At 39.5% G+C, this 21,767-nt stretch overlaps 1 protein-coding gene across 1 annotated transcript in view; it reads right to left on the reverse strand.

Moving 5' to 3' along the window:
• The window catches only part of LOC106951989 (transcription initiation factor TFIID subunit 4-like), a 102,602-nt gene that overhangs the window by 22,386 nt on the left and 58,449 nt on the right, over window positions 1-21,767 (reverse strand). The window contains exon 13 of the mRNA XM_015039807.1: window positions 14,103-14,225. Coding sequence (XP_014895293.1) covers window positions 14,103-14,225 — 123 coding nt within the window. The remainder of the gene's footprint in view (window positions 1-14,102; window positions 14,226-21,767) is intronic.

Here is a 21,767-nt window from a genome sequence, read left to right on the forward strand (position 1 = left end):
TTGCACTTTTTCAAATTGAGTAGTCTTAATTAAATGTTAGTGATTCACTCAATAAACTGACTTTAGAAATTATTTTGAGGCTTAGAACAATAAAACAGCGGTTTAAGGTCATATGATGCTGGAGCCAGTGGTTTGTACGACAATTTATTAAATATTAACAGATTTGCAATAGTATTTAAATTCTAGGGAGGGAAGGGAACTGAGCTTGGGAGGTGGGGTAGGGGTGAAAAAAATTATGATCCCTAGGGGGGGCATGACAGGAAATTATTGAGAAACACTGATTTAAAGGAACGTTGTGTTTCAGCATCTTTGCAGTTTTCTGGAAGTTTGTTCCAGATTTGTGATGCAAAGAAGCTGAATTCTGCTTCTCCGTGTTTGGTTCTGGTTCTGGGAATGCAGAGCAGACCCGAACCAGAAGATCAACAACTACAGATCTTCGTAGTGCTAAACCGTTCAGCGATTTATAAACTAACAACTGTATTTTTAAAGTCTATTCTCTGAGCTACAAGGACATTACAATTGGGGTGATGTGCTTCATCTTCCTGGTTTTAGTCAAAACGTGAGCAGCAGAGTTCTGGATCAGCTGCAGATGTCTGATTTTTTTTTAGGCAGACCTGTGAAGGCACTGTTGCAGTAATCAATGTGACTAAAGATAAACACATGGATGAGCTGCTCCCAATTTTACTGGGTCATTAGTCCTTTAAAGCTAGAAACAACAGGAGAGGGCAGAGATGGTAACGTGTCTCTTAAGGTTCAGGTCTGAGTCCATCATTACACCCAGATTTTGGGCTGCATGCTGACTCTTGATCATTTCTACTGAGGTCCAAAAATGATAACTTCAGTTTTGTTTCTGTTCAGCTGGAGAAAGTTATGGAAAATTATTACCCACATTTCCCCCTCTTAGCTTCGTTTTCCATGATCAAGATTACCCCACCACTTTCCATGACCTTAAGGACTTTGGCCACCTAAATTAGACACACTGAGTCCATCCAACTGGTAAAATTTACTGTTTGCAAGCAGAGCGTTAATGCATGTCTCACTTAAGAATTCAATTAAAAAAATATTTTTTTTTCAGTAATTCAATACAAAGTTATGCTATGAATAGATTAAGACCAGCCACAAAAAGCCATGGCTAGAGAAGAGGGCTGTTAAAATTATTCTATCCCAAAATAAAACTATTCAGTGGAACTTGAGTGGCAGAAAAATGTTTGGTTGAAAAAAGTGCAGAAGCAATAGGGAGAGCCAAAGCTTTGAATTTTGAGGATTGGTCAGCAAATCACATTCAACAGCTTCAGTCAGTGCTTCAAGAGCCACATTACTTTTTACAAGCCACTCCTGAACCAGAGAAACACAAGCATCTTGCCTGCCTACGGATAAAAGAACAAAAAGGTTGTTTCTCAGTGGTCCAAAGTCCTCGTTTCAGATTAAAGTAATTTTTTAATCTGTTAATCAAAGTTCCGGTTTCTGACGGATGAGTGAAGAACAGAATTGAAGTCATTCAAGGTCCAGTGTGAACGCCTTCGTGTACACACTGATATTGCACTGATGACAGCCATTCTATATATAATGCAGCTCTACATTGTAGCATTAATAAGAAATCCAGTTGATTGTGGGGTTGAAATGGGAGACTGTATTGTGAGATTTGTTCCCATTGTGAGTTTCCTGAAGGCTTAATTCCTCCCATCAGATTCTCCTTCCACAGGCCCACAAGGCTTCCTTCCTACCTGCAGAGCATTTTGGCAACCTGATTTAATATTTCGCATACAACAGCATCCTTTTTCAGCAGCTGTGTCTGTGTGTATAGCGCTTATCTACATATTGACTCGGTTTAAATCCACACCCTTGTCTGCCATAATAATTACACATCTCATAAAAGAAGGTGCTGAATGCTTCCTCCACCTGAGGCGGGCAGCCGCAGGAGTTGCCCACCGGCGCCCTCAAACAGGCCGCGGGCGCTGCCTGGTATCCAAACAGCTCCAGCATTCACACAGAGCCATTACCTTCCACTGTGTAATGGCGTCTTTCTATTAGGTTTCAGCTGAAGAGAAAATGGCAACACAACAGCGACTAAATGTGTTACTCTCTAGCGGAGGAACAAGGCATTCGGAATAAGTCGAACATGTGATAAAGGGTGCTGAAGCTTGTTTGATGGGCAGAAACACATAATGTCATACTCTGGGCAATCCAGTGGTGCCTCCAAGGGAGGGCCAGAGGGGGCCATGCCCCCTCCCATTGAAAAGTGTTGGACACCCCTCCAGAGAACCATGTTCAATTGATACAAAGACGTTCAATCAAGACATATATATATATATATATATAAAACTCAATGAATAAATCAATACATTATATAGAGAGAGATTTTTTCTTAGTTGTGCCACTCATACATTTTTACTAGGCTTGTCTGCCCACCCCAATGAAAATACAATCTGTTCAAGTTTTGGGAACAACCTAAATTGACAGGCAAGTAGTAAGCGACCACATCCAGCCAGGCACAACTTCCCCAAAGTTCTGTCACTGGAGTCTGTTCATTAGTCTGACAATTACATAATTTATGCAGTCTAAAAAATACATGTGATCATGAATCAAAATCAGAATGAGAGGTTAGGTAACGCCGCATACCAGCCGGCACAAACACCAGTGGAGCATTTGATACAGCTAAAAATATTTGCCTTTATCTGTTCGTTCATATCTGATGATATTCAAGCGTCTGAATTCTGCTGAGATTATTTGTCAAAAACGCCTGAATTTTACAGCTAATTGGCCTCCCTAATTAGCACAGGATGTCTAATTCCCATTGCAGTCAGTGTGCTAAATGGTAAAGCTTTAGCGAGCGGATGCCATTCCTTCCAGTTGTAGAAGAAAGGCTCTCTGTGCAAGCCGAGCTACCACTGTACATTACACACTCAATGATCGATTCTAAATCTTAATTAGGGAAAGGACAAACAAGCAAAGAGGCTTAATGAACTGTGTACCTTGTCAAACAGCTGGATGATTATATTTATTGAAATATATGTTAAATTTAATGATCTGGGCAATTAGCTGCATACCCCCTGTGTAATCTCTGAGGGACAGAAAGGGGCCAGGGAGGCAAGCACGGGGGCCACAGACCTAATGGAAAGCAGCTGACAAATATTTGTCATCCCCAGAGTGCTGAAAAATGCATCAGACGATGTTGCGTTTCAAAATCAAGATGTCAAGAGCGGTAACAATCCATGGTGTGCTTCAGTCTCATGCAGCCAGTGTAACACAGCTCTTTCCTGCTCTCCCTCTGCTTGGCTGGGACCTCGTTTTATTTAACGATCTGAGATATTCTACAAAAACAATACAGAAACATAACAAAAGATTTCTAAAAGTGGGCTCAGTCGTCATTATCAGTGTCTCTTTTTCATGGCCATCCATTCCTAACTTTTTTTTTTCTAAATTGGTCAAATGGAAAGCGAGGGGGGAAAAAAAAATTAAGCTGAGCCGAAAAGTGCGACTTGGATTTAATATTTTATAATTGCCAAGGGACATTCTAAGATCAATGAATTTTTGCCCGGGACGCACATCAGAAAGAGATGTACTTCAGTCTTTTTAGGGAACATTGGTCTATTTAATTCCAGTGTCTGATGCATGAGAAATATGCCTTCCTTGGCCTCCTTCTTCTTCCCCGGGCGCTGCTGCAGGCAGACATTACCACTTTTAATGGGCCGCCATGAGAAGAGGCAAGTCAGCCAATAACCCATCCTCACTAATGGATCGCTTTGTTTGTTCTTTCTCATTGTTTTTTTCTCTAAAGCTAATTTTAGATGTTCTGTTTTCCTGTTAAAAGACAAAACAGGGTATTGTTTTACAATATTTTGACAGAAACAAAGGAATAGGAATGAATAATTTTCAGAAGAAGGAGTAAAATAATAATTTACACAAGCCTCTTCATCTGTGATCTGTATCCGGCTGGTCAGATGTTTGGATGTGTACAACTCACTTACAATAAATTCGTTACGCATTTTCTAAAAATGCTGCATTACTGCATAACATGGAACCTGAATAACCATAAAGTGATAACTTTGAAGACACCTGCTCCATCTTCACCACTGAGTCAGCCCCTTAACTGCTTGTTTGTTATACGACCCCCTGGGAAGTTGAATGCACATCAATCTGCCATGCCGCTACACTGATGAGACGTTCAATATCTGTAGCCGAGCTAGAATGAAATAAAAGTTGTGCAACATGCAGCTAATTTCTGAGAATTTTCTAAAAGTCCTTTGCAAGGACAGCTTTTTGCTGGATATACAAGGATCTCTTCATTAAAACACTGAAAATTGCTTTTAAAAAAAAGTTATGGTGAAGGCCGATAAGCTGAAAAACATAATAAATCAAGAGTTTAGAGAAGAGGAGCTATTCTTTATGTTATGACTTTTTTTTTTTATTCCATATTACCCTTGCTCCTCCCTCATCATTGGCACTTCACCCCCTTACGGATGAAAGATCTCTGCCAGGTGTTTATTTCTTTCTCCATTTATAAATCCAGACAGACAATGAAGGATGAATAAAGTATAAAGCTTAAAAAAAGAAAAACACGTTAAATATAAGAAGTTTCTTGAATAAGCTGTAACAGAAAAAACCCTCCAGTCTCTCTAGGGCACCTCTGTATAACCTTCAGCAGTTCCATGTTGACAACTTCATTAGCAGCTATTGTGTTCCAAAATTTTCAAGTCATTTGGTAACGTTATCACAAGTTAAGAACCAGAAAGTGGCAGGCGAGGGGGCTTGCATCCCTCCCAGAAGGAGAATATTTCAGCACTTAAAGAAAGGCAAAGCAGCGACTCAGGCGTTTTCGGAGCTTTTTCCTATGAGAAAGTGAAGGCGTAGGATGAGCAGAGATGATTTGCACAGTGCGGTATAGCGTAGTGAGGGGCCCACGATGTTAGGCTGTCCCCACGTCCCTGGCCAGCAGGCTAGCTAGAGAGCCAGCCATTACCGGTACGCCTCCAAAGGAAGCAAGGCAGAGGGGAAAAAATGCAGCAAATTTCATTCCTCAGAAATTTAATTATATCAAGATTAACAAGGGAGGTAATTAATTTCTTTAAGATGAGTATCTATTAATTGCCTGGGGCTCAACTTTGTTGTCAGAATCGTATATTTAACCATTATTCTAGGGCAAAGTTTTACAGGCAAAAATGAGGGGGTTCACTACTTTGCTGTGAATATAAATATATAAAACATTCTTATCTAAATAAAAAAGATTAGTGTTAATACTCCTATGTTGATGGACACACATATATATGTTTATATAGTTAAATTCAAAGTCATTCAAAAGAGAGCGGCACAAATGATCAATTTTGCATCATTATTTAAAATCTTTAGGAAAAGGTATCAGTTTTGATTCGACTACTTGTGGATAACAGATATATTTTGATTATTGGACTGACTAGAAACTTAAACTCACCGTACTGAAAAAACTCTTTAAAAGTGGAGACTTCAGTATGGAGTTCTTGAAAGAAACCAGGTGGAGCTATAATCCTTTAATACGTGAATCAAAATTTCCACTGAAGCATGAATAGCTAAGGTTGATCTGTTTCACCATGTCCAATACGACAATTAGTGAGGAATGCTTTCTTATCTTCCAATATGCACTTTTACCTTTATATGAAAAATTTGATTATCTGCAAAATCATTGGCTGTGCTTAAGTTAGGTTAAGTAGTTAGATGGTTGTTCTTGACTTTCTTTATGCTTTGTTTAAAAAAATATTAATAATAATAATAATAATAATAAACATTCATCCAATGTAAAATACACATGCTTTTGCTGTTTCTAGGGAATTAGTAATTAGTGTTATTAGTGGGAATCAAGCATCCGGGTCAACAAATTCTTTTGTTTCTGAGTTTTAATACATTCTGAGATTGATTTATAATCTTAAACCTTAATGTAACTCTGCTGCAATATCTAACTTTATTAAATAAAGATTTTCTTTTAAATGTGCAACAACCCATCACATAGTTTGACCAAATTATCTAGAAAAGAGGAAACAAAAGTAGTTCACACAAGTGAAGACTCAACCAATATATTCCTCTTCTCATGCGAGTGCTGTGGTTGAATTTTAATTGCTTTAAACTGCAGCGCAGAGAGCATAAAGCAGCTATGAGAACCACTTTGCTTTGCATTGAATAGGGGGAGTAAAAACTGGCAAAGTGCATTGTGTGAAAGCTCTAAGAAGACATGGCATATGGCCAAGAGACCCAAAAAGCTCTCTAACCACTCAATTCTGTCTGCTTTGTGCCCACAGTGGATTTACTCAATTGCCTTAAGATGTGAAGTCAAACTAACATTATAAACATCTTGACATGATGAAACCGATAGCAGCCTCTATGTGCCCTCTTTAATCTTATTTATGCAGTATATACAGTGGAAAAGCCCACACAGGAATCTTTATGTTTTATTACATCCTGATATAAGTCAAGCTAAAGTCATAGCTATGCATTCTATCCTGAGTTATGTAAATAAATACGTCCACGCTATAGCTAATAGACAGTAAATGTCAAGGCACCCCAAGAAATTAGCAGAGGCTCCACATTTCATAAAACAACAAAGTTAAGTTAGCTGCCTTTCCCACCTCAAACAGGAATAATTAGGTTCCCATGGCACGGTAAATAAAAGTGGACATCAGTGTTTCTTTACAACTTTTTAACCAAGTTCTAACTAGAATGCTGAGGGTAGAGCAGTGGACAGCGATGGAATGGAAGGGAAAAGATGGAGAGGAGGAGTCTGATTTTCCCTCTACCGCCACTCAGCTGGCTTGTTTCCTTCTTAACCAAACAGCCTGGTTGGCCCTGGTCCTCTGAGTCCTCGCAAACCCCCTCCCTCCAGCTCCGGAACCGTCCTACTCTCAGAGTTTCCTGTTTGTCTGGTTGAAGACCTGGCCGTTTTGCTCCCAAGCGGCACATTGCGAGGGACAAAGGAGGAGGGGCGGGCGAAGGAGAGAAGCACAAGACAGGAGGACAGAGGGGAGGTTGGCGGGGAGAAGGCAAAGGGAGAGACACTGAACACTCCCGAGTTGGGATTGATTTACTTCATTAACCAAGATTACAAGTTTAACTTACAAACCAGAGGTCAAAATTTCTCATTAACAAGGGGACCGTGGAGAACCTCGGGGCTTGGAGACCACTCTTATTACTGACTACACATTTCAATCTGTCTTTGATGTTCCATGTCTGCCTTTCTACCCCCACTTTCCCCCTCCTATTTTTTGGCAGCGAGGTTGATTTTAATTGTAGCTATAGAACAGAGCATAGTTTGCCTGTAAGCCAGCCTCCACATCTGTAGTGAGTGCAGCTTTAGTGATATTGGGTGCAGTCCATAGCTTGGGGCTAATTTTAATGGTGCCCCCCGTCCCCTCCTTCTCCTTCCTCCTTCATTGGAGACTCAGATTGTTTTCCACGTGATTCCTGTTAATTTAGCTGGAGGAAAGGGCATCAGTTTTCCTTGTGCTTTTCCCCCCGCGCTCTCCCAATGCCTCTCACTCTATTGCCTCACTCCTTCTTTCTGATCTACAGCCTCAAAGAAAGAAGGTGAAATGAATTCAAATGGAAAAATAGACTGTGCTCACTATTAAATCCCTCGCCTACCTTTGTCCCTAGCATTGCGCCTGGTCGAGACAGATAGGAGGAAGCTTACGTGGCTGTACAAACTGGGGCAATTTAGCTGGTATTGTTGCTTTTACGTCAACAAACAAAGCTCTTCCTTTGATGTGATAAATGGCCTAAGTGCCTGGATGATAACTCAAAGCTCATAAATGTGTCAAGGATATTTCAAAGCACTAGGCATGTTAAACACTGCAGGACATTGTGCATCAGGGTAATTTTTACATCTCAGAACCTGTAATGCTGCCTAAGATGCGGAGAGGAGTTTCCATCTGTCTTACAAGCACTCAAAATACGAGCCACACAATTCAGATAAGATTCACCACACGGGAGAGGAGGAGATCACAAGATCTGAAAATCGATACGGGGGGAAATGAAACAGTGCAGCGTTCCAGTCATGTTAAATGTGTTAAAGGACAGAATTTCACGAGTGTGATACAGTAATGATTGTGGGTACAGATGTATTGTATTTAGCAAGTTTTCTCGCATCCGGAATACATTTTACGATATATGGCAAACACACCACAGAATGTTCCTTTGGTTTGCCAAACACAAGAAAGCAGATACTTACAGCTGGGCTCAGGAGAACATCAAAACATAACACTTGGTGGTGATAATCATAAGACATTATTTTTGATATCTTTTCTTTTTACCAAAATATGAAAATGTAAAGGTAATTTTACAGCGTTCACTCAAAACCCATTTTATTATTATGACTGGCTGCGGTTTGAGCCCCCTTTGCCTTCAGATTCAATATGGTGTCTAAAACTTTCTTCAGAGTTTCTGGTTCTTAGCATGATAGCATTGTCCAGTTGCACAAAGTGAATCTCCTTTTCCCCAACATGCCAACAGGGCGCTGCAGAACTGACATCTGGTGACTGTGAAGGCAACTGGAGTTCAGTGAACGCATCGTCATTATCATCATCAGCCACGTGATTTAAGCTTTATGATGCAATATCCTGCTGGAAGTAGCCATCATCAGATGAGTACACTGGGGTCAAAAAGGGATGAACATGGCCAGACACAAAACTCAGCATTGCTTGACTGGCACCAGCCCAAGCAATTGATGCAAATTAGATCCATGTTGTTGCCACCAAATTCTGTCCCCAGAATTTGGGGACAATTTTGGCGACATAAAACATTGAGTTTTATGTCGCCAAAAACATTGAGTTTTATGTCGCAGGTGAAATAAAACTCAATGGAACAAATTTGGTGAGTCTGAGCAAATTATATCGGCAGTTTTTTTGTTCATAGCTGACAGGAAGGTCACCCAGTGTCACTTTTTGCTGCTGTAACCAATCCGTCTCAAACCGCAGTTGTCATAAGTGGTTATTTGAGCTACAGCTGCCTTGAATTTCTAACAAAAGAAACAAGGAAACAAGAAACAAGGACATCACAGTATTTTCTGTGGGCCCATTCTTTAGAAAAAATTAGACATGTCCACCTCTCTTTCCATTCTGATGCTCAGTTCAACTCCAACAAATTGTCTTCACCACATGTAGATGACTAAACTGACACCATTGTGTGAACTAGCAGTTGAACGGGTTTACCTAATAAAGTGGTTTTCAGAACACCGACTACAAGAGGTTGTACTCACAGGCACTGTGGATGGAGGGTTACGGTAGGGTTCCAGATGCTGATGAATCATTAGAAAGCTGGCAATTAGGAAGGAGGCTTTTTAAAAACTCTTAACATGCCATGCTTGCTTTAATGACGGAGTAATGTTTGAGAAAATACAGAAAATAGAGTGAATATAAATGAAAATTTTAACAGTGAATTCCCGAAATAAAAATCCAGAAGTTTAATTAGAATACGCTTAATTACTAAAGGTTAGAGTTGGGTGGGTGAGACATGAAGGATTAGAACAAGTGTAGCAAAGTCAACTACCAAGTTCACCATATTATGTTACAATGGAGATGGAAGCGGGTTTTATGGAAATGAATTTGAATCTATGGATTGCATTTACTTGATTTGATTAGATATTCTTTATTGGAAAAATGGTTCCTTTTTGCTCTAAAATATCACTTGTTGTGACCTGGTAATATGTAAGTAAACGGGATTAAGCTGAGTTTCACCATGTACACCTATGTGACCCCCTACCTGTGCAGTGACCCACCGCTGGGACCACAGCAGGTCCTCCAGCTGCCTCGGCCATTGGCTCTTTGAAACTAATCTGCCCTGCGGAGTCCTGTAAGACCCCCTTTGTTACCTCCTGCAGACTGGATCAGGCTGGAGACGGACTTTCCAGTCTTGACAGGCTATCAGTTTCACAGCCCATGGCCATCCACATCCAGGCACAGGCCCGAGTCCTGCAGAGCCACCCTCAAATTAAACACAGGGGGAAAGAGTGGGGGTAGGATGGTTGGGAAAAACTTATGGAGTAAAATGTTGTCACCTGAATTTCCTCGAAGTCATAAAAAACCCCCAAAAAGAAGTGGTGTGAATATAAAAAAAAATAAATGGTAGGAGGATTTCAACAGGAGCTCTGCCTCTTAGTGAACAGAACAGGATCTCAACAAGACCATTATCTGACTCCTAATTTGAGCTCTGGCACAGCACTGAAGGGCTGCCTTTGTCTGGGATTAATGCGGAAAGCTCAGGATGCGATGTCAGAGGGAAATAATCAGCGTGGGCCCTTCATAACGTTGGCTGCTTGTGCTCCTGGCCAGGGCCCCCGGCTCATTTCTGTGGAGATGAAATCTATGACAAGCCCCTCAGTGAAGCTGAGAGCAGGCAACAGTCCAGTAACACCCACAGGCCTCCAGGCATCCTGTGACCCCCTTAGAAAAGTCACATTCACTTTGCTCTGGAGAAGGGAAAGAGAACGCCGCGGGGGCTTCCAGCCCATGTGAAATGAAGAAATGTGAGGAGGTGAAAACGAAGTGAAAATAAGTTAAGATTCCTCCTCCGCCCCCACTGCAATAACTCCAGAGGAGGGGCACTCTGATTTCACTTCATTATGCCTTCTAATTAAACGTGCATGGGACATTAAAACAAAGAAATAAATAAACAACTCCTTAATGTATGTTAATGCATATGTTCTGTAACTGCGTTTAGGCGAGAGGTTTGGGAAAGCTTTGTCCCCCCTCCTTTCTTTAAATGCAGCAGAAGGTCGCCGGCTAATACCCATCAGGGTAAAACATTCTGAAAGAGGTTGGCACTGCACTCAAGGACCAGAAGTAATGTTTTTATTTTGTTATTTATGCTTTTTTACCGGGTGCATTACTATGCTCCTCTGCAGCATGCTGCTGTTAAGCGAAGGATGCGAAGATGCAACTCGATAAGCAGGTTATTAAAATGACCAATTGACATTCAATATTCAGCCTTATTTTACATTCATCATATTTACGAAGAAATATGTGGAATTTAAATGTTTCTCCTGGTGCCTAAAGGTAAATGTGACTCGCTGCAGCAACTGTGCATAACTTCACCTAAACTCATGTGTTAGAGAAATAAGATACTTCAGTCACTGCTTATGGTGCTTCAAACAGAAGACTTTTTTTTTTTTTTAAACAACAGCTTAATTACAAACAGACTTGACACGTCACACTAAAGTATGTCAATGTGTTGCTTCTAAAAAGTACTTCCTGTAAGTTATTTCACTTTATTGTTACTAGGAATTTGTATTGTTCGCATTTAAATTCGGGCCATAAGTGTCTGATGATAAACAGCTTAAAACAAGACGTAACGATGTGGGGGGAAAAAATTACTTTGAGTAAATTCAATTTGGTTATAAGGATTATCATGGCTTCGTTAAAATGTGTAAACATGTTATAATGCGTTAAAGTTCTTGGAATAAGAGTGAAGATAAAGTCTCCTTGACCGTGTTGGTACATTTGAATTAAAAAATACAGGGAATGCAAGATGGGTTTTTTTGTATTTGTGCATCATCTTATATGCCCTCAAACCTAATATTTTTTTACTAAACCTAAAATAAAGAGCATAAAGGAGTACAATGACAACTGAGCATTTACAGACTGAAAATGATTAGTAAATACCTAATTGTTACTGTTGGAGTGTTTGACGTTTTATTTAACATTGACCAACTTAAGTATTTGACTATATAGTAAATTGTGGGAAGGTTAGGGTCTTTTTATTATCAGAAAGTCACATTTTCTAAAAAAAATTTTGTGAATGTATTACCTACAAGTTGATATAGTAAATATAAAAACTTTGAACACACAATATGCTATTGTGCTAACACTTTGAACAGATATTTTGAGGTTAAAACAGATAATTACCCATAAAATTATCATACCTTTTGGTGCTTTGGCTCCTCTTCCCAGTTAATTATAGATAAATAAAGATTCAATCATTTCAGCACCCTATGCAGCAATAAAATCATTTAGTCTTTGGAAAAATGATCACAAATCTTTCACATTTCCTTCTAAGCCTGCAGTCAATTTTCCAAGGAAACGTCTTGCTTGGTTTGTAGTGTAAACCATTCAAGAATTGTGAATATACCCAAAGTGTGTTATTCGGACATCACATCCACGTTTGCTCAACTAAATTATGAAGTTTGTGGTGCAGTCAAACCTTTGCGAATGTCAATATATGAATTTGTGCACGTTTGTTAGTGTGATTAGGTGAATGTGGCTGAAGTCTGACACGCTTTGAGTGGCTGGTTTGAATGGAAAAGTAACTTCTGAAAGTGTAGAAGAAACAGTCAAATAAGTTATCTTTTTTTTTTTTACATAATTGAAAAAAGAACTAAGAGCTTGATTAAAAAGTTGCTTCTCAGTACAGATGCCAGTTAATATTATTTCAGCTATCCATCCGCTGATACAGCAAACAAACAAATAATTTAACCTTTAAATGCCTGTCATTAATAAGTGGGATTAAATGTTGAGTAGGAAGTGGAATCACTCTACTACAAAATATTTCTACCATAAACCTGCAACAAACCAACTTACTCTTCAGCTCCCTTTTACCATTCATTCTTTACAAGCAGAGACTGGTGCTATCATAAACGGACTTCAGATTTTAAAAACACTGTGCATCATCAACATCATTATTACTCCTCCTAAGAGCTGAATTTATATCTGGCGGCCGGTTGGCTGCACAAACCACACATTGTCACTGCATCACTACCTCAAAATGTGAAGCCACCTTGACTCTGTACAAGGCAGCTGATGAGGGGCTGTGGGTATAGACTGTAATCAGCTGATTTTTACCCTCTTCACTACATCGGTTCTTTCACAAAACACACTGTGATAACAAAAAGAAGCCGTAATCCCATCTGGAAGTGCTTTGTGAATGGGGCTTATGATTCAGGTCTTTGTTGTGTTGAAAAGTAAATATCTGCTAAAGCTTGAGACTCAGCACCATGCAAAAAGTTTGATTGTTTGACATTTTGTGCACCCATTTTTTGTTTATCCAAACTTGTCTCTTGGTTCTTTTTCCGAAAAACACACTTACAAAATGATGCACTCATTATGTTGTCTGACTGCTTGGTTACTTTAACTCATAATTTTGAAAACTGTAGCTAAATAGTTTAACCTTTATTTTATTGGAATGGAGAATTTATCAAAGTCAAAGGTGTTTTGGTGCTCTGTTCTCTTTAATGACACTCATACCTTCTCTTTTGATGTGGTTCTTGTAATGGCTGGCGTCGAGTGACCGAGACCACATTTTGCCATGGTAACACACACACAAACAAGACTTACAAGGTGAAACCAATACCAGCCGCACCATAATGATTAGCAGTGATTCCTGTTTGAACCTGAAACAATATGCGCAACTTTTTTTTTTTTTTCTTTTTTTTTTCTTAAATCAGTAAACAATATCATTTTCAGGAGTCAGAGAAGGTGAAATGGCTAAAAGGTCAAAGAATGCATCAGAAGTGCAACGTGCAGTAAACACTGATAAAAGTCCTCTGGTCTAAGTCCCATTAATTCTCAATATGCTACAATATGCTACAGTCTAAAAACTTTACTGACTTTGGTCTGAGATTTTACCAGCAACATTAAAGGAGATTACGCAGTTAAATCATAAATTATCACTGACACAAAAGTCAGCTTTAAATGACGGTGGGACAAGATGTGCTGTTGAACAATACCATACTGCACCAGAAAACATAATTTGCTATTGATCATGGAACGAAACAGACAGAAAATAGTAGCAGGCGAACTGCTATATTATTATCAGTAAACAGCAGGGAAAAAAAGGTGTTTTTATGCAGTAAGCAGTCGCAACTGCTGGCTGCCAAAAATGGTCTAATCAGTAACAACACCATATCACATTACTTCATTATTGATTCATTGTCTACAGAACAATGTGACAACATAAAATAACATTATTACCAGCTTTACCAATTAGATCATTTTGTGGATTCAAAGTTTTATCTGCAGGACAACACTATGAATTAAAGGGAAAAAGTCAGCTGCTTTAGATTGAGACACTTGTGGCAAAGATCCGTGTGAAACCACTTAGTAGCAGCACCTAGAAAGACCATAAAACCCTTAATTTGTTCCAGTTCTTACCTCAGTCCCTGATGGTGTTGCCCCTGGTGAGTCCAGTTTGCGTTTTTTTCTAGGTCCAATAGCAGCTAGTGCTGTCAGATTTGCATCTCGTTGTCTCATCTGGGCCAGCTCTTGTTGCTGCATCTAGTGAAAACAGAACACACATTTTATAAAGTCATGTTTTGTCCTGCATTACTCACAAGGTTCTCTATTCATTTATAAATGCAGCCCCAGCCCAGAAGTAGTCACACTACTTGACCTTTTTCATATTTTAGTATTTTACAACAAAGTTTTTATGCATTTAGTTGAAATTTTTACAACACAGTGAAACATGATTGTGAATTGGAAGAAAAAGAATACCTGGTTTTGAAAAACATTTACAAATAAAAATCAGAAATGTCTTAAGTGCATCCAGTCTGTCTACCGTACATAAAATCTGGTGCAACTGACCTAGTCAGTAAATAGTGTCCTCCTGTGTGTAATTTACTCTCAGCATAAACCCAACTCCTCTGTGGAGGCTGTGGAGAAGTTGACAGCGGGGTTAGGTTTTAAAAGAATATTCTAAAGCAAAATTCAATCCATCGTATGAAAATTGTTAACCAAAACTGCCAGTCTCCATTCACCTAAACCAATGGGTCTTTCAAAGCCACGGATGTACCGCTGAGGTGCAACAGCGCTGCAACCGTTTAGCTTTAATACATTTAACTACAGGCACAGTTAAGGTGCTGCAGTTCCTATTTAACCAGTAGATGGAATTACAGGTAATTGTCACCTTTCCTCAACAGCTGGTAAAAGTGTCTAAAGAGGAAGTGCATTCCTAATACACCTCTAAGTACAAAGTTTGGCGTCATAAGAGTTACTTCTTAGCTTTTTATACAAGTCTGTCAAATATTGCGTTAACATATTTTGTGGGACGACTGTGGCACAATGTTTAGAGCAAACTAAAGGTAAATGGAACCATACAGAATCACACAACATAAGAACATAAGAAAAAAATACTGCACAGCTAATAAAAGTGGCATATGACAAGGTTCCCCAGAAAGCCTGGTTCATTGGAGCGGATGTGAATCCATAACTGAACTCTGATGTGGGCCAAAAAAGCAAAATCTAGTCTTCCCAAAAACTGTCTCAGTTTGGTAGAAGTGAACTTTGAAGCGGCTCAAATGCATATGTGGATGCAAGCAGACCAGAGATTGCTCCAAAAGCAGAAAGTGAACTATAGGGCAGGGCATTCTGGGTAAGTACCATCTAAACAAATATGAAAATCTAATTAATGCTAGAGGAAGAAAGTCAAAAGAGAAATCCAACAACCACTGATATCTGATGCTACTGCATTTTTGTTTACATTTTGCAAAGATAAAATTTAGCTCCCGTCTTCTTCTTCTTCTTTTGAAGTTTCCATGCCGTTTGCTTCGGTGACTCTTGGTGCAGAGCCACCACAGGTGAGGAAGGGAAAATGATTTTTCAAAGAGTTTGGTTTGTTTAACGCAATGCAGTGTAAAAGCAAATCACAGCAGCTGAAAACTTAACAAATGTTGCAATTCTGCTCCCTAGTCGAACCGAGTCTACCAGACTAACAGGTGTGAAAAGACCTTAAAGACAAACAGCCAAAAGTATCAAGTAGTTAAGATTAAAGTCTAACTCAGTCAACGAGTGCAGTCTGCTGTCAATTAAATCTCTTCCGCACAATGCATGGTTTTTCCCGGCTTATACCACCCCTCAAGTGGTTACGATAAACAGGGAGGAGCTGCACATGATCTGCAAATAGAGACAGATCTGGCCACAGCTGACTGTGGAAGAACTGGTTAAAGCCACAACCATGGAAAAGCGGCTAATGTGTGTTTTAGTATTTTGACTAAAACATTTAACACAAAAATTACAAATGTTGACTTATTTTAATTACATTTTGGTACTTCCTGACCAGTTGAGGCAACTAAGTTTTGTAAACACAACTAGCGAGAGGAAGAATATTAAAGTGAATCAAGAATCAAATGATAAATAGAAACAAAGACATGCGACTAATGTTTCTGCTTATCCTCTTGTATCGTGGGAGCAGAATGCTTGCCTGATCAGAACAAAATGGAAGACCGTCGTCAGCCATTAACAGAACACAGAGATTGTGTGTGTGTGTGTGTGTGTGTGTGTGTGTGTGTGTGTGTGTGTGTGTGTGTGTGTGTGTGTGCAGTCACATAGCCCTGCTCTTTTTTGATTTTTGCAGTTTGTGATGTTTAAGTGGGTGGTTGGGAGGGGCAGTGCCCAAGGTAATGTCATGTTTAGCTGCAGGGCTGTGGGCGGACCCAGCGTCGCTAGGAGCTGCCCTTTCCATTGGGTGGAGGTGTGATGGCCTGAGGCAAAGGCACGGAGGGTGCCAGAGCGCACACACACGCACACACATACACGTGCCTATCAATCCTGGCCACAGCAGCACAGGGAATGCCTACCAACCAGCTTGCCTGTGTGCCTGCCTGCTGGGGGAGAGAGGCCTGGGTTGGAGCGAACAGGGACAATCAATTGTGCGCCTTGATGTCTTTCATGTTCTTTTATGTTATCTCTCAGCATGTGTTCGCTGGGCGCTGGTGTTTGTGCGAGGCATGTATATTGTCTGATCAGGGAGGGGGAAAAAAAATTCATGTTGCTTTCAGATGGCGTTTTGTAAAAGGTTGCTTTGGAGTACACCATCTGATCTAAAATGTGCATGTACTTGCCTCTGATTTTTTCCTAAAAACCCTGCTGGCAAGGCATGCCCTTTAGGGTGTTGCCACTTCACATTTAGCACAGCGAAACTGCTGAAAGATTCAAACACGCTGACAAAGAAGGTGAATTAATAGCAGCTGAATAAATAAACCTTGTTTACTTATTCGTTTTACAATAGACGTCCACAAAAAAAAAACAGGAATACATGAGAATATTCATTAATTAATAGTAATAATATGGATAACTTTCTGATGTGAATTTTAATAACTACATATTGAAGTACATGAGTTACAATGCGGACGTTGTGGCTGGACGATCAGTCGCTGTCCCTAATGTTATTGTTGCAGATTTGATCAAGCTTTGCCATAAGAACTAGATAAATCTTTTCGGGCCTGACCTTAAAGAATCCCGCCGCAACGCACACAGCAGGAGAGGTTCGCTATCTCCCTAACGGCACCAGGATGCCGGCATCTCTGGCTGGCAGTTGGCACCAGGCATGGGCTCCCAGCGCCCAAAGCAACTGCCTGCAATTTCGGATTTATGACTGCATGATAAATGAAGACTTCATTTCACCATCTGCGAGCCTGCATTTCCCGTCAGTGAAGGGGAAGCCATGACACTCGGAGACTGATTTCTGATTTCAATCTGGTGCCATGAAGCAGAACCCACCATTTGGTTAACAACCAACATGAAATATGTCGTCTTTCACGCTGCGAAGAAACACAAGGAGCTTTTATTTACCATTTAAATTAGCTTTAAGTTTATGTAAATTCCAACAACAGCAGGTTTTAGATATTTTGGGATTTTGTGGTGATGAATGAGAAATCCGTTTTACATTCTCTCTGTGCTCTCTTGGAGTAGCTCTCCATGTCGTCGATGTTTAACAACAAGTACAACCACTCCCAGTAACTAAATAAAAGGTCATCACTAAGAGCTGTACCAGACGGGAAGAATAATCATGTGGCAGGATGCATACATTTGCCAGCTCCTATTAATGATACCACATAACCACCTGCTGATCTGAAGTCACTTAAATACCAATGGTTCCAGTCTGCCTCTATGCCCTTTGCAGGCAAGGAACTAGGACTTGTAAAGTTATATTAACAAAGGTCAAAAAATGCAGAAAAATTGATCTGTGGTTTTGTCAGATACAGGATTTACTTTCTGTACCTAAAGCGCACTGTTATGTGACACCATTTTGGTGGCATAATAAAATGTATTCATGTAAAAATATGCAATTTTCTAAATAATTTTAAATAATGTGTTGTGGGTATCAATTAGCATTGATTAGCAACTAACACATTAGGACACTAAAAGTCTTTCTAATGTTTTCTGTGCCCATTAAAACTGACACCAGGAGTTAATACTTACAGATGGCAGCATATAGTAACCCCTAAAATAATTTATACCCTTCAAACAAGTTAACATTTTCTTGTGTTACAATCACAAACTTTGACATATAATGTATGTGTAGGGAAGTGCTTGAATGTGTCGGCGCATGTCAGTGTTGGATTTGCTCTTTGTGTTGTGGAGCTTTGTGGAGAATGTCCTCTGAAGGACACCGTACTTGGCATTCGTTAGTGTGCGCTGGTAATACAACGGCCAGTTTATGCTCTGCATTCTAAAGGTAGGCAATACTGACCGCCAGCTCCTCAATGTAACAAAATGTTACTTTTAATGTTCAGCTAGTTAGTTTTGTATCATTGTTAGTTTTGTATCATTTTGTCTTCTTTTCTTCTTTTTTATATATATATTCTGCATCTGTAAATCAAAAAAAAAATAACTGCGTGAATGAAAGTTGACAAGCAGTTTCTGCTCTGCATTCTAAAGGTCGAAGCCGCATCGCTGTCAGGTGGTCCGAATAAACGGTCACAACCACGATCCCAAACCGCAGTGTGTCAGAGTCTTGTTTCCTTCCGACGAAAACCTTAAAGAGTACACAACGCAGAGTCCAGGGAACAACGAGGACTCGACTCTCACAGCCAAGGGTTACATATGTGTACAAGTTTCCACCACCAACTTTCAGGTCAAAACGTTAAACTTTGGTCTGACCTGATCAGAACACCTTCTTACATGTTTTGTCATGTCCCCTTACATGGGCTGGAGCAAACTGCAAATAAGATTTCTTTCAACTATTCCTCTTTGTCTTGCGCTGGATTTAAATAAAGGGTAGAGGAGTAAAGACAGCTACATACAGAGGCAAGGCATTCTTTTCAGTTTTGATTTGTGAAAAATAGTTTGCAGTTGTTATGACAAAATGCGAAAAGCTTCAAGAGGTACGATAATATTTGCAAAGAGCTGTAGGTGTTGGTAAATTGCAGAAAATTCAACGCCAGTCAAATCAGAAGAGCTGGTGAAAAACAAACTAATATGCGAGTTGAAATAAAAATTAAAGTTTTAGCATATGCAAAAACATTTCCATTACTAAGTTTAATACATAACTGTGGAAATGAAAGACATGTTCACTCAGTTTCATAATAATATTATTTGAAATTAATTATTTAGAACGAAGGTTTCCACTAAGTCCCTTCATGAATAAATTTTGGAACCACATCTTTTACATATTAAATATCAATTCTTAATTCTTGCTTTTATACACAGTGGAAAGAGTAAACAGCAAATAAAATGTATATAGCAATTATTTATTGCATCTTGGTATATTTAAAACTCAATCTTTATACTCTGCACTTGTACATTTAGCGGATCAGAATAAAAGTCTTTCCAGAGCAAAACAAGAAATAAAAGATTTTTCTTTCTTCACAGACAGCAGAGCATTATGTTCCCTTATGATGCAAACATGTCCAAAGTACAGCAAGAACCTCTCTGATATGGCTGGCACAGGGAGGGAGATGAGCTGTAGGAGCAGTTATGGCCAACCTGCCGTTCGCCTTTTCTGCTGTTTCTAACAAAGGCTTTCCTCCCCACCCCTCTGTCTGGCCTGGGGGGCTGCTTACGGCCCTCCAGACGCTTACAGACAGATGTCCTTGGTAGAGCAGAACATGCTCAGCTTGACGTCACAAGCGGCTGTGGGGCTGTGAAGGAAGCTAAATGGCTGTCTGCCTCGCAAAGACCACAGTATGTAAGGCAGACCATAGGGTTTAAATTGATATACCATTTCAAACCCTCCCCCATGAAAAGCTGTGGTTGAACAGCAACCAGCAGGATTCTTATGATTATGCAGACTTGACATATGCTACATTTGTTCAACGCATTTATTAATAAAGGCCATTGGTAGAAAGCGAGTAGTTTAACCAGGGTTAGGTGGGGAAGTAAATTCTTAACTTTTACAATGCACAACACAGCAGCCTTCAGGCATTGCTGCAGGAGGTTGTATAAAGACTATCTGAGAGTGTCAGGAAATAGAAATGTTTTTAATATTTATATAATTTCAGCACTAAACCAAACCAATATTCCATTGGTTGGAGAACCAATTTTTAGACAAAGTAGCACAAAGTGGTTAGGGGATAATAAAAAAGTAATCTCGCATACAAAGACTTGGTTTAGTTGAACTCGGATTTGCCTGTAAAATAAAATAAAAAAAAAATGCTATCGCCACATTCATTTTCTTATGGCATGCTGGTGTAAAGGTAAAGCTTACACATTTGGTCAGATTTGGAGAACAAAGCTAGAAAATAAAGCTGAGATACTCTCCCAAAACACGTAAACTTAGAGCTGTGTCTACTGTAAATTGAATATATTAGCTGGAAAAAGCAGAACGTCTCATTGGTATTTTTTTTACAGGATATCAAAGTTCAACTATATTCTCATTTACCCATATCAGTGTCAGGCTGCAGGTATGCTGATGATTGTCAAGCAGTACTGATAACACTGCCTGTCTAATTGCACTACCTTAGACTGCCTGTCTAATTGCACTACCTTAATGCTTTACAAAAATGCAAAACACTGTTGAGACTTCCTTTGACTGACTTAATTTTTTCAGGCTATGGAAGCTGAAGGTGATTAAACATCTATTAGAGATTTATCTGAATGCCTCAACAATATCTAACATATTTTGAAAGGATCATTGAACAAGATGGTTTAACAACAAGTTTAGCTTTTTAAACACAAACTCCAGTCCAATTTCTGAACATGTCAAAGTACTGACATGTACTACAACATCTCTTGTCATACATGTGCTGATGACACAACAAAGCGATAGTGCCACAATAAGAAATATTGTGATTGAGTAGTGTCTCCATCATGAATGTCTATTTTTAAATAGACATTCATGATGTCTATTTACCGCAGCTTCACCTTCTAGAACATTTTTAAACGGCATTCAGAACAAAGTTTCACAAAATACAGTTGAAACCGGAAGTACACATACATGGCATAAAAAGACACAAAAACCTTTGCTCACTCAGTGTCTGAAGTTAAATCTGACCCAATTTCTCTTATTCCAGGTCAGTAAGATTTACCAAAATTATCTGCCCACAATGGCGCCATATGACTGAGATCCTGGCTTTGGATGGAGATGCCAAAACGTTGACTTTGTTGTCCTTAAGCCACTTTATAACCACTTTTTTCTTTTATTGTACTTCCTTTTTCCTCTTAAGCAATTTGAATAATGCTGCATATAAATGTTCAATATGTACACGGTTAATATTGTTCTGCCCATCAAGGACCATAACTATTAGATCATCTTTGTCAGATCAATAGAGCATGTACTGTGTTCAGTAGATGGTGTCTTAGTAAAGCTGTTTTAATTTCAACGCCAAAATTAAATTCTTGCATCCATGAAAACACACATTTCTTTGTGCCAGCCTCCTACCCCTTATCAAGTGTGTGTTGACGCTTTATGTATGTGTTTAATGTGCGTCGGTAATACATGCATCTCATTCACCTGACACCCACATGGGCAGCATTACGTGAACATCTGTGAGCTACATCTTCAGGCTTTTCTTCATGCAAAGTGCCTGGCAGTTAATTTGCTGCAGGGAAGAGGGGCCATTTGAAGCACCCAATAAGGTTTTCCGCTCCCATCTGCACTCT

The sequence above is a fragment of the Poecilia latipinna genome, unplaced genomic scaffold, assembly GCF_001443285.1.
Source record: "Poecilia latipinna isolate Pla-1442-1.1 unplaced genomic scaffold, P_latipinna-1.0 Scaffold485, whole genome shotgun sequence".
Classification (NCBI taxonomy): Eukaryota; Metazoa; Chordata; class Actinopteri; order Cyprinodontiformes; family Poeciliidae; genus Poecilia; species Poecilia latipinna.